We start from the raw sequence: 12,241 nt of genomic DNA, 5'->3' as shown, positions 1-12,241 counted from the left end.
GGCCCTCAATGTACCAGACCAAGGACGTCCGTGACCGGGGGTACTAGACAATCAAAGCGATGTGTTAGTTCATGGCGTATCAATCGAGGTGAAAAGTCGCCTGAGGAGAGATGATTCACGCGATTGGGCCCCATTAACGTATTCTTTTTGCACTGCGGGCAACATCGATGAAACTGCCCAACTGTAACATCTACAGTGACATAATCCACATTGGCTCGGCTAGATCATTCCTGCTCTACTCATCTCCGAGTCTCTGACGCCGCAGAAATTGTTTTTGCCTGGGATATGCTCGGCAGGGCCAGCACGCTTGCCCGGATGTACATGAAGTTCGTTGGCGTCCCGGCGAAGGCGATATCACTGCATGATATCAAAGCCCACGACCTGGTCACATAATATCTTTCAACCAGTAACAAAAAAGAGGTGACAAGTACCATAGGAAGGACGCAGATGACAGTATATCAAACACATCAAGCCTCATAGAACAGACCTGGTTTATCAAGCGTTTCAATGGATGCAGCTTCGGCATCACTGCCGTCTCCTCTAGCCGCTTGTATGGAAGATATGCTGAAATCAACCAGTCTTATTGTCGAGGTCTCAATGCCAACTACCACCGTTGAAGGTGAAGGAGGATCGTGCTGTTCTCTTGTCCGAATTGGCTGTGAGCCGAAGGTAATTATGGACTTGAACTCCAGCGGAGCAGGGGTTGAGGAATCTTCAGTACTGATGCGGAAGAGGAAGGCGACAACCACGCTCAAGTTTGCCACAATCAAGCTAGTTGATGACTGGTGAAACAAAGACAAAGGACTGAGTCCGCACTATACTGGATGGCTAACAGGGCTCGGAATCATACCTCAATTATAGCAGTTATGGCTTCTTTCAGCCCACCATCGGAGTACACGTAGTATGTGTGGATGAGGCTGACGGCAGTGGTAATAGCAGACGTCGAAAAAATAGACAGAAGTCGGATCTTTTGAGCCGCAGTGAGTTTAATTTTGTAAATCAGACGGAACGGTGCTAGTATTAAGATCGAGTCACCGATCACATCAGCTGGATGGAGCAAGTTAGACGGTCCCATCCCGTTTGTGATGCAACCAACAGCCTCACTGATTATCAACGTAATGGCAACGTTTCGACCTAGATCGCACTGAGGGCGTGACTGTGATTTCCAACTAGGTTCTGCTTCACAGGTCCAAAAGATTTGCGCGCCAAGGACCATCCATGTAACCATAAATGCGATGGCGGTGCATATTAGCCATCTCCTTAGCGGGCCAGGGAAAGTCAGTCGTATGACCGTGAATAATATCGAGATCCTGGACAACCTACAACTATTCTGAGATGACTCGTGACTGGAGAGAGAGCATTTGTATCGCACCAAACGAGTGCATAGAAGAATTGGGTGTTTCTATAAATGTTTTTGAGAATGCTGGGGGGATGCTGATTTGATAAAGGAATGCACATATAATATAATGCCACCCTTGAACTTTGGGGATATCGAGCTATCAGAACACTGAGTTCGGCGAAACTCACACTGTCAAGAAAGAGGACACCCTCACCATAGTCATGCAGATATAACCAGAATACTACCAAAGAACCGATATCGAATAGCATGGCAAGCGCTGCCCATGCATCGTCCAGCCAGAGACGGCGTTGTTGCGTCCGCACGAACAGACGGAATGAAGTGACCACCGTCGCAGTAATGGGCAAGACCATACCGACAACTTTAGATTCGTCAGTGGTGTCCGATATAGTTCCCAAGGTTGCTACCTTCGGCTTGTGCAATCGTTGGCCCAGAGGACGGCATGTTGACTTGGGAGAGGCAGGGAGGGGGAAGGTCACTCTTATCCCTGATAGGCTTTTCTTTGTAGTAAGAGCCGCTCCGTTGAATCACCGTGCGTATCTGAAACATTAATGCCGCTCTATACCGTACGCATTAGTCGTAGCTCCCTGATGAAAGATTGTCATCGGGCGTCGCACAGCCGTTGATACACACTCCAACCCCCTTACATAAAATAGGGGCTTAGAACCAATGTCACGTGATGTGACAGTGATGGTAAGGCGGGCCCATTTTTTGTTCCGTTTTCTCTTCTCCACCGGAGGTTTTCCCACGAAATTTATGGCAGGCCAAATTCTGGAGGTAGAAAAATGACATTATATACACTATTCTTAGGGGTAGACAAGTGCCGAATTAACACTAGTAAGACATGCTGTGATAAGTTGTGCACTACTGGTACGTTGCTGGCCCTTTATTTTTGCTAATCAGCTTCGGGTGCTCGAGGAGACTCACAGGGCTGTTAGTAATATTTTAGTAATAGCCACAGTCACAATCAGGGGCAAACACTGCAAAGAATGTAGGTGGGGATCAGTGCCTAAAAATATGCAGTGGGAAGAAAACACGAAAAACATTATAAAAATAGGATAGCCCACCTGGGGAGATGACGAGCACAGGTCAGGAGGCGAAGCTAATCTCCCATCCCACAAAAAGGCAGGGGGTGTCACTATCGGCTGCCAATCATGGGGCGGCCGCCAGTCAAGTGTGAGCACGACGGTCCCGCTGACATAATCCCATTACCATATTCAGGAGGTAATTCGCTGATTTTTTTGCGAACTTCGGATCTGCTTAGTTCTCCCCACTCCCTCGGTAGAATCACACACTATTAATGGAAAAGATTCGAATGGTGAATTGTGCATGATTGAATTTTTTTGGAGACGGTCAAAATTTTGACTCTTCCACCCATAGTTCGTGGTCTCGTAGGGACTCAGTCCCCGGATTCGTTGAGTTTGCTTGTCCGCAGCTATACTGCACTGAATGAACGACACGGCGGCCGTGTGAGAGTCCCAATCACGGCTTGTGACAAGGCACACACTCGGACTAGTTTCGAGTGTTCAAATCGACATCGCAGATCGCACTAGCGCTTCGGTCGGGACCGGGATAGCAGTGTTCATACACGAAGATTAAAATTGTGCATATGCACGGTGTGAATCCCATACGCACAACGGCAGGATTCGTCAGCTCAACCTATCAAATCGCCCGCCGTATTGTTCTCTTCTCGCCACTTCGATGCGTATGATGACAAACGAACGTCGCCGTACCACGCTTTGCTATGTTGACTAACCACGTCGCACCTCATGTACTTCCTGAAAGGCAATTCCTGTTACTCCTAGGTTCGGCTTCATCGACGTTGGGTCTGTCGTTCGTCCCTGACTAGGTGGATATAGATGCGGGACCATCGTGACGGCACTGAGTTGCAAGAGCATGCAACGCGAGACTGACTGGGGAGAGGATGTGAAATTTAGCGGATTGACGCATGGGGCGAAGTGCTGGTAAGCATCTGTTGTGACATTATGTTCTGGGTGTCTGCTCAGCAATTCTCTTCTTCACGGGTTCGAAAATGTCCCCATATTTTTCTGGGTTCACCTTGGCTCGTGCCAGTGGGTGATAGCCTTGAGAGTTGAGGTGAACAAAGGTTGACATTAAAAATGAAACTCGCAGACACGTACCGGAATCCAAGCACGTGAGATCCCCTCCAATGTCAAGGGGAACAATACACCCATACATATCCTGGCAAAACGAATCATGTTAATACCGGGTTCCACTTCGCCAATCCTGTCTGTCACGTGCCTCTCACTAGGGGGATACTGATGCGGAACGCGTTACCGGAGGGAGTTTCACGGGTGGGAAGATGCTGTGAGGTGATAGTGAGCATTTGATATGACGTTAGTTAGGAGATACGTTTTGATATGTTCAAGTGTTTGTTGAATGCGGTTAGCTGTCGTGGATGTGGAGGCGATGCGCAGTGCGTGTGGCAGTGAGCAGAAATGATCGGGGACAAACACATGTACACAAGAGTAGCCACGGCTCAAACCAATAATGATGGTATGGATTAGCCTTCCGAATTTATTTCAGCGTACCGTGTTTTGACACAGCGTGCACGCCATGGGAACAAATATTTGCTGACCTTCGGGAGCACGGGAGACCAGAAGAAGAAGAAAAAAACATGTAACAGTGTACTCTCCGGATTGTGTTGTGACCGAGTTTTTACTTTGGGAGGACAGCTAACATCTCTGAGACAGTCAATCAACCTCTCCGGAAAAAAAAGTCCATCTTCCCCCATGGCTTGGTTCCGCCTGCATAGTTTATGGGGCATTTGCCATTTGGGCTGAGGAAATGCGTGACGAGATTCACTCTGGGCAACTGCCCCCGACCGCCATACTAACGGCTATGGCCGCCTTGGCTGCACTGTGTCATGTACAATGCACTCAGGCGCTCCTAGTCTTCCCTTGACTATGAGCCCAATGCCTCTCTACAACTCATAGGCAGTATATAAACGGGAGAATGAAGGGTGCCTTCTTCAGTTCCCACCCGCCTACTTCCCCCCCCCCCCCCCCCCCGTCATGATCCGATCTCGACGTCTTGATCCTTACGCAAGGAGAAAGACAAACTAATAACTGGTGTCCCCACTGACTCTGACCACGGACGTGTCCCTGCCGTCGTCAAACGGTTCCGTCAGTGTGAGTGATATAACTAACAGTCCATCCGTTCTTCCCTATCCCATGCGTGCAGGTATTTTCCTTATCTTACCTGGCGTGCCTTCGCTGGAAAATCTTTACCCGATCCCAGAGAACGAGAGGCAATGGTCTGGGCTCAGGGCCCGTTTGACTGATCGTACAACAAACATCAACCTTGTCGCTACTCTTACAGTCGTGTATGTCACAGACTAAGTGCCGTGACGTTCTGGCACTCACCCTGTCCTAGCGCAGGTCCTCTGCTGCATTTCTGGCCACCCCTCCTCCAACTCACTTTGCTCAATAAAACCACAAATTCCGATACCTTTGTGTTCCCCACATCTTTGTGTTGGAGTTGCTAGTGGAAGTGTTCTGCTGGCTGTGTAATGTTGCTTTTGTTGGAGAATGAGAGTTTACACATCGGGAGAATAACACTTTACTATTTTTGACTTTTTGTGACTAATGTGACTTTTTGGGAAGGAATCTATTATCATTACCCATGTCCTGCAGGCATGGCTGCACTTTTCTTGCTGATTTTGGCCTTGTTCAAACCACCTAATTCATAGCTTTCAGTAGATACCACATACATTCAAATTGATGGAGTTTCCAAAGAGATATTGTGATTTTTCTCTCAGACAGTGTGCATCACACCAATGGCTCAATATCTCTGAATTTTCAGATATTTTCTAGTCTTCTTGGCTTAGATATATCATCACTTAGTTGTCTCAATAGATTCTGTTCTCTTTTCATTCTTCAAAATGCTGTATATGGTCAAAAAAAAAGTACAGATAGTAGGTTCCTTCCCAAAAAGTCACAAAAAGGTCAAAAATAGTAAAGTGTTAATTTCCTGATGCAGTGGGCATGTTCTGGTTATGTAATATGCCTCTGTTAGGAAGAATATTTTTCCCCTTTGCACCTCAGTCTTTGACCAACTCAAGACTGAGGTGAGGTCATCCATTTACTCTATAATACTGATGCTACTTAGTACATTCCTTTCTTCCTTAGGTTAGTTTAATTATAGTCTTCAACCAACTCAAGACTGAGCACATTCCTTTCTTTCTTAGTGGCACACTTGTTCGAACTTCATTTCCTCATAAAAGGTTATGAGCCCCATCTGAAAGCTTCTTCACAAACTGCTAGAGGAACTACGGACAGGAAAAGACCTTAGACCATGTTGAACAACCCCCCTTCAGTCTCTACTGCTGGGAAACTAGGAGCATCTTTGTCAACAGTGACTTCAACTGTGAGAGTGACTCAAGGATTGAGTTGACTCTATGATGTCAAGTCCCTTGACAATGAAGGATCAAAATTCCAGAACTAGAAGGGACATGTCCAGACCATGTTAGATCTCTGTGGACTTTGGCCAGTGGTTGATGGAAAAGAAAAGGCTCCTGATGCCACTGCAAACCCAGTGGAGCATGCCAAATGGGAGATGAGAAATAAGGAGGCACATGCACAGATTATCATTATCCTAACACTAAAGGACAAACAATTGAGTGGGGTATTATACATACCATCTGCAGCAGAAATCTGGACCAAGCTCTGTGAGTAATACAAAGGAAAAGGAAAACAAACAATTGCCTACCTTATTGGTGAGTTGTTCTGTAGCACACTCATGGAGGAGTCCCCTATGGAAAACTAACTAAATGCAATGAAGCAAAAAAGCCAAATCCTAACTTCACTTGGCCAACCCCTAGATGACTCACTTGTGGCCATTGCAATGGTCATCTTGCTTCCCCAGTCCTATTCTACACTCTGCACCATCCTAATGTCCACTGAAAACAAGTTATCCACTGACTCTATAACCATGCAAGTCTTAATTGAGGAGCAATCATGCAAGCTATCTGAAGCACAGACTGCACTTGTAGCTAAAGCAACCCCTAAAGGAAAGGGAAGGGCATCTGCCAATCAAATGCCATGTTTGGTGAGAATGTGGGAAATTTCTCAGCTGCAAGGGAGTTCATTTTTGCAAAGTCGAATCTGACAATCTTGAGGAGAATACTTTGCAAATTCACAACAATCTAGGGGTATAGATTTTCAAAAATGACACACATTGACATTATATGACACATCACATGACATTATACTAGTACAGTAGTCCAGATGATTACAATGCAGCACTACACACATGGTTCTGCAAGAACATGCAGTGCATGTGAATGTATGAATGGATGCATATGCACACAGAATGTTCAGAAAACCAGTGTATGTAGGTGGGGGAAAGAGTATGCAAAGCAAACAAAGTGAAGGCTGGACAAAGCATTGTACTTATACCTGCAATGATAGTCAGATGAAAAGCCATGGCATGCCACAGACAGGAGAAATCTAAACATCAAAGACAGTGGATGGAATATTCAAGGCTTCTGGGTTGCTTGACCTTCTGCCATTGGATATGTGAGCTGAGACAGTTGAGGACAACATTGACTGCATAGTGTTCTTCCACATTTCTTTCACCATGGTGGCTTTCCTCTTGTACTCCTGTGGGAGGTGCCATACACAATTTTGAGAGACAAGAGCATGTTGGAACATATGTCCCCTGTGTTTGTTTATTTACAGCATACAAGCTTACATAATAATTCTTTGCACTTAGGCAGTTAGTTTTTCCTTGTGCACCTCAGCCTTCTTACCACAGAAGTCTGAGGTGTGTTCACTATATTAACTCTATAGCTACCTTACTGATGTTCTACCTTAAGCCTTTCTTTCAGGTTAGCTTGTTAATATTACAGCCTTCTTACCACAGAAGTCTGAGCCTTTCTTTCAGCCTCCTCTCAAGAGGTTATGAGCCCTGAGCAGCTCTAACCTTTACAGTATCAACAAACTTGAATGTGGTACCACCAAAATAACCTATGAACATGTCCTCTGGAGTGTCAGCATCAATGTCCAGGCAACTGGGCTCATCAACAAGTGCAAACACATCAGGTTCTGCATCTACTAGTGCTAGGGTCACCCAAGGCTCAAGCTGACTCTATGATATAATGCCCCTTGCAGATGATGGAGCAAATTATCAAATGTGGAAGTTTCAGATGCAGAAGGTTCTAGGTATATGAGGCCTCTGGAATGTAGTTGCTGGCATAGAGAAGACTGCTCCAGATGTGAAGATGAACCCAGACCAATACAAGGAATGGCTAATTAAAGACAAGGAAGCATGTGCACAGATTACCTTAATGCTCAAGGATGAGCCTCTTAGCAGTGTTCTGTATGCAAGTACTGCAGCAGAGACCTGGACAAAGCTTAGTGAGTGGTATGAAGGAAAAGGAAAGCAATCCATAGCCTATCTTATAGGAGAACTGTTTTGTGGCATGCTTGCCAACAACCAGCCTATGGAAATGCAGCTAAATGCCATGCAGCAAAAAGCCCACATCCTCTCGTTGCTCAGCCAACCCTTCAATGACTTGCTGGTAGCAATTGTGATGGTAATCTCTCTCCTGCAGTCATACTCCACTCTCTGGACAATCCTTAAGTCCATGAATGACGAGCTCACTATTGAGACTGTCATATCCCAAGTCCTGGTAGAAGAAAAAATGCAACAAACTTCAACAGTGCATTCTGCCCTTGCTGCTAAGACTAACCCAGGAAAAAAGTCAAAAGCAACAGACAAGAAGAAAAAGAAGAAGTGTAATTATGCCACCTGTGGCAAAACCAGACATACAGAGGATGAATGCTACAAAAAGAAGGCCAGACCCTTCAGTCACATGTAATCCAGAAAGTGGGTCATCTGACATGCACATTTGGTCCTGAAAGTGGGACTAACCGACATCGGCCTATAGACCCTGATGGTGGATAGGCCGACATGTTGGAGGGAGGTCGGCTGACCTCACTGGGGGATGGACTCACCCTGGAAGTGGTGTCGGCCAACCTCACTGGGCGATGGACCCACACCCTGGAAGTGGTGTCAGCTGACCTCACTGGGGGATGGACCCACACCCTGGAAGTGGTGTCAGCCGACCTCACTGGGGGATGGACCCACACCCTGGAAGTGGTGTCAGCCGACCTCACTGGGGGATGGACCCACACCCTGGAAGTGGTGTCAGCCAACCTCACTGGGTGATGGACTCACACCCTGGAAGTGGTGTCAGCCGACCTCACTGGGGGATGGACTCACACCCTGGAAGTGGTGTCAGCCAACCTCACTGGGGGATGGATCCACACCCTGGAAGTGGTGTCGGCTGACCTCACTGGGCGATGGACCCACACCCTGGAAGTGGTGTTGGCCGACCTCACTGGGCAATGGACCCCCACCCTGGAAGTGGTGTCAGCTGACCTCACTGGGGGATGGACCCACACCCTGGAAGTGGTGTCGGCCGACCTCACTGGGGGATGGACCCACACCCTGGAAGTGGTGTCGGCTGACCTCACTGGGCAATGGACCCCCACCCTGGAAGTGGTGTTGGCCGACCTCACTGGGCAATGGACCCCCACCCTGGAAGTGGTGTCAGCTGACCTCACTGGGGGATGGACCCACACCCTGGAAGTGGTGTCGGCCGACCTCACTGGGGGATGGACCCACACCCTGGAAGTGGTGTTGGCCGACCTCACTGGGGGATGGACCCACACCCTGGAAGTGGTGTTGGCCGACCTCACTGGGCAATGGACCCCCACCCTGGAAGTGGTGTCAGCTGACCTCACTGGGGGATGGACCCACACCCTGGAAGTGGTGTTGGCCGACCTCACTGGGGGATGGACCCACACCCTGGAAGTGGTGTCGGCCGACCTCACTGGGGGATGGACCCACACCCTGGAAGTGGTGTTGGCCGACCTCACTGGGCAATGGACCCACACCCTGGAAGTGGTGTCAGCTGACCTCACTGGGGGATGGAACCACACCCTGGAAGTGGTGTTGGCCAACCTCACTGGGGGATGGACCCACACCCTGGAAGTGGTGTCGGCTGACCTCACTGGGTGATGGACCCACACCCTGGAAGTGGTGTTGGCCAACCTCACTGGGGGATGGACTCACACCCTGGAAGTGGTGTTGGCCAATTTCACTGGGGGATGGACACAGACCTCACCACCTGGAAGTAGGGTTGGCCAAACCCTGAAAATTCCCTTGGCATAATCAATTGCTTGTCAATTTAGATGTTACCAGAAGTATTGACTCTGATGACACTTCCAGATGGACATACCCCCTGAGACCAGTGTTGGCCAACCTCACTGGGGGGTGGCCTTACCCCCTGAATCCATGGCCATTCTTCACCTCCAGGTGATGTCAGTGATCTCACAGGGTTTGAAACTTGCAATGAGCATGGGTAGCCATATATAGGGATCCTTTTGATTCACACCATCTACAGTTTATTTATAGACCAAGACCCAGAGCTCTCTTGGTTGGTTGATGAGCTCTAGTTGATTTCTTGCTTGCCTCTTCACCCTCCTTTGCCATCTTCTGATCAACATCCCCACTGCCTCCCCTTTTTCTTTTCCTCACATCCTTTCTTGTATTCCAGGATTCCTTCATGCCACCCCCCTGGGTGGGACAGGAATCCCCTGCACTGACCCCAGTTGTTTCCTGTGCACCAATCCCTCTGCTTGAGCCACCAGAATTCTGCTGCAGTCTTGCAACTACCAGCCCCACTGCACCCATAACATCTTCCCCCTTGTAGGATATCAAGACCTGAGCCTAGCAAAAAGCCCAGATTAGCAGCTTCAGGGTCATCTGATTCTATGTCCTGTGCTCTTTTGCACTCCCTCCACAACAAACCAAATCCCAGTACAATGGTAAGACCTTTCTGGGTGGATGCAAACTTTTCACTTTGCAATTGATACAGTGCCTTCCAGAAGGAATCCCCATTGCCATGCATCTCCTGGGGCAAATACTGGGCACTCCAGGCCCAAGATGCCCAGACAGGCAGGTTGACTGGTCCAGCATCAGGTTCCTGTACAAAATGTTTGTTAACCTGGTATTTGAAGAAAGTTTATCACTTACTGTCTCTGGCAAGCCATCTACAAGCTCAACAAGTTCCTGGTACCTGGGCATGATGCAAAGGGACTTTAAATATTTCACCCTGTCCCCATTGGCATGACAAGCAGGGCTGGATTCATGAGGGGTATCTTCAGATGGGGCCCTCCCAGAGTCAAGGATATCCTGGGCCCCTGATGAAGTTGCTATAGGGGTCATACCAGCCCCACCAATTTCATTCCCCTAAATCTGAGGGCTTGGCCTCCACCCCAGCTTCACTGTCCTCCCCAGGGCTCATCCACTCTCTCTTTTTGGATGGGGTTTTCCTGTTCCAGGGCCTTCCCAATGGCTTGTCCTCCTTTTTGCACTTGATGAATGAAACAATCACCTTATCCTCCTCCTCTTGGGAATTCCAATGATTCCAAAGCATCCACATGTTGGCCTTGGTCCATTTTGAAGGATCTTTCATCACAAATCCTTCTGGGATGGAATCAGAACTCAGATACTCCAAATGGGACTTGATAAGCAGGCCCCAGGGAACCTTGGCCTTGGGCTTCCCTGTAAACTTTGCTATGTTTCCAACTTCCATCAACAACTGTAGATGCACTTGACAATCAAGAACATACCATAGGCAGCCTGGAAGACCATTCTTGCCAAACTCTGCTGGACCTTGAGTTTCTGACCAGTCCAAGCTGGTACCTCTGGGTTTCCTTCATCATCCAAGGCTATCTCCACCTTTGGATTCTCATCATTCAAATCTTCCTCAGCTGAGTATGGAATCAACCTAGGTACACATATTACATTGATCACCAACGTTTATCACTTACCAGCTTCAGTCAAAAGATAATTGGTTAACATTTGCTCTCCCTTTAGAACCCAATCCTTGGTGGGCTCTGAAGACTCTGAGAAGGCCTTCTTCCCATCAGGGGGTTGTGTTTCAAAGCTAGGTTTCTTCATTAGCATTGGATAGACAAGGTAAAGGGGAACCTACACTGCCATCTTGATCTGAGAATCAGTAGTCTCATGAGCCAGAAACATCACTATATTTGACCCCATGGTCCTCCTGACTGTTTCAATAAAGTCTCTGGCCATGTTGGGAAAATTTTTTCTCCTGTACCTGAATTATTGCATGATTAGTATAAGACATTTGAAGTAGACCAGCACTGACAATTCATGAGTTTCTTTTGGAGCTCCCAACTTATTCCACTTGGAAGCAGCCCTCCCTGCTTCAGCCTTCTTGTCATCTGCAAGAGACTCCCACCACTGTTGGATGATTTTGGTCCTCTGACCTATGGTCTTGGGGTCCTTGGTGTCCCTCCTCTCCCTATCATAGGCATCCATGTCCTCTTTGAAGAGCTGCTGGGAGGCAGTAAAATCAGTGAAGGGTTTTCTGTAATTTCCAGCCTTGGTAGGTCTGGTCCTCTCCTCTCTGCCATCCTCATCCTCACCAGTCCCAGGCTGCTCCTTCCTCTTGTCTGTTGCAGCCAGGATGCTCTCAATGATGTGTTCCTCATCATCCTGGTCTTCAGGGTCTAGTTCTGGCAAAAACACCCTTCTGATGGCCTAAATACACTTGAGATATGTGAAACTTGATGAAAAAGATACCCTACCACTCTCAAGTTCTGGGGCAATTCCACAGATCCTGAAGATGCTTGCTGAAGGATCTGGGATTTCACATCAGCCAGGATCTGGGCCCTGAGGTCAGGATTCCCTTGGGCATCTGTGTACTGCTCCACATAGGAGGACAGCAGATCAGAGTAGACTTCAGACCAATCAGCCATGAGAGAATAAAATCAGGGGGATAATTAGCAGCACAGATGATGGAGGTTGGAAGCAAGGTGAAAA

The 12,241-nt window shown here is 47.9% G+C and overlaps 2 protein-coding genes across 2 annotated transcripts; both read right to left on the bottom strand.

Moving 5' to 3' along the window:
* Positions 1 to 57: 57 nt before the first annotated feature.
* F5J12DRAFT_852610 (uncharacterized protein) lies at positions 58 to 1,968 on the bottom strand. Its single transcript, XM_051746573.1, has 6 exons — positions 1,554 to 1,968; positions 1,457 to 1,496; positions 1,373 to 1,402; positions 1,105 to 1,319; positions 851 to 1,047; positions 58 to 782 (listed from the first exon to the last, which is right to left on the bottom strand). The coding sequence occupies exons 1-6, from the start codon at positions 1,708 to 1,710 to the stop codon at positions 468 to 470; spliced, it is 954 nt and encodes a 317-aa protein (XP_051596777.1). The 5' UTR covers positions 1,711 to 1,968; the 3' UTR covers positions 58 to 467.
* Positions 1,969 to 2,923: 955 nt separating this feature from the next.
* Positions 2,924 to 3,864, bottom strand: F5J12DRAFT_852603 (uncharacterized protein). Its single transcript, XM_051746572.1, has 3 exons — positions 3,491 to 3,864; positions 3,217 to 3,320; positions 2,924 to 3,162 (listed from the first exon to the last, which is right to left on the bottom strand). The coding sequence occupies exons 1-3, from the start codon at positions 3,574 to 3,576 to the stop codon at positions 3,125 to 3,127; spliced, it is 228 nt and encodes a 75-aa protein (XP_051596776.1). The 5' UTR covers positions 3,577 to 3,864; the 3' UTR covers positions 2,924 to 3,124.
* Between the last annotated feature and the right edge of the window lie 8,377 nt (positions 3,865 to 12,241).

The sequence above is a fragment of the Pisolithus orientalis genome (genome assembly GCF_024613125.1).
Source record: "Pisolithus orientalis strain OTSU chromosome Unknown F5J12scaffold_35, whole genome shotgun sequence".
NCBI lineage: Eukaryota > Fungi > Basidiomycota > Agaricomycetes > Boletales > Pisolithaceae > Pisolithus > Pisolithus orientalis.
Note: the sequence above shows the minus strand (reverse complement) of the source record. Positions and strands in the feature narration are given on the sequence as shown.

What these genes read in the sequence shown, in the direction of transcription:
- F5J12DRAFT_852610 (XM_051746573.1), bottom strand. Translation starts at nt 1,710, where the DNA reads ATGGTCTTGCCCATTACTGCGACGGTGGTCACTTCATTCCGTCTGTTC. An exon ending in GTTATATCTGCATGACTATG is followed by an intron (nt 1,497 to 1,553) that starts GTGAGGGTGTCC and finishes GTGTTCTGATAG; the next exon opens with CTCGATATCCCCAAAGTTCA. An exon ending in TTCTTCTATGCACTCGTTTG is followed by an intron (nt 1,320 to 1,372) that starts GTGCGATACAAA and finishes GAATAGTTGTAG; the next exon opens with GTTGTCCAGGATCTCGATAT.
- F5J12DRAFT_852603 (XM_051746572.1), bottom strand. Translation starts at nt 3,576, where the DNA reads ATGATTCGTTTTGCCAGGATATGTATGGGTGTATTGTTCCCCTTGACA. An exon ending in GCTTGGATTCCGGTACGTGT is followed by an intron (nt 3,321 to 3,490) that starts CTGCGAGTTTCA and finishes CAGATGCTTACC; the next exon opens with AGCACTTCGCCCCATGCGTC. An exon ending in CCGTCACGATGGTCCCGCAT is followed by an intron (nt 3,163 to 3,216) that starts CTATATCCACCT and finishes ATGAAGCCGAAC; the next exon opens with CTAGGAGTAACAGGAATTGC.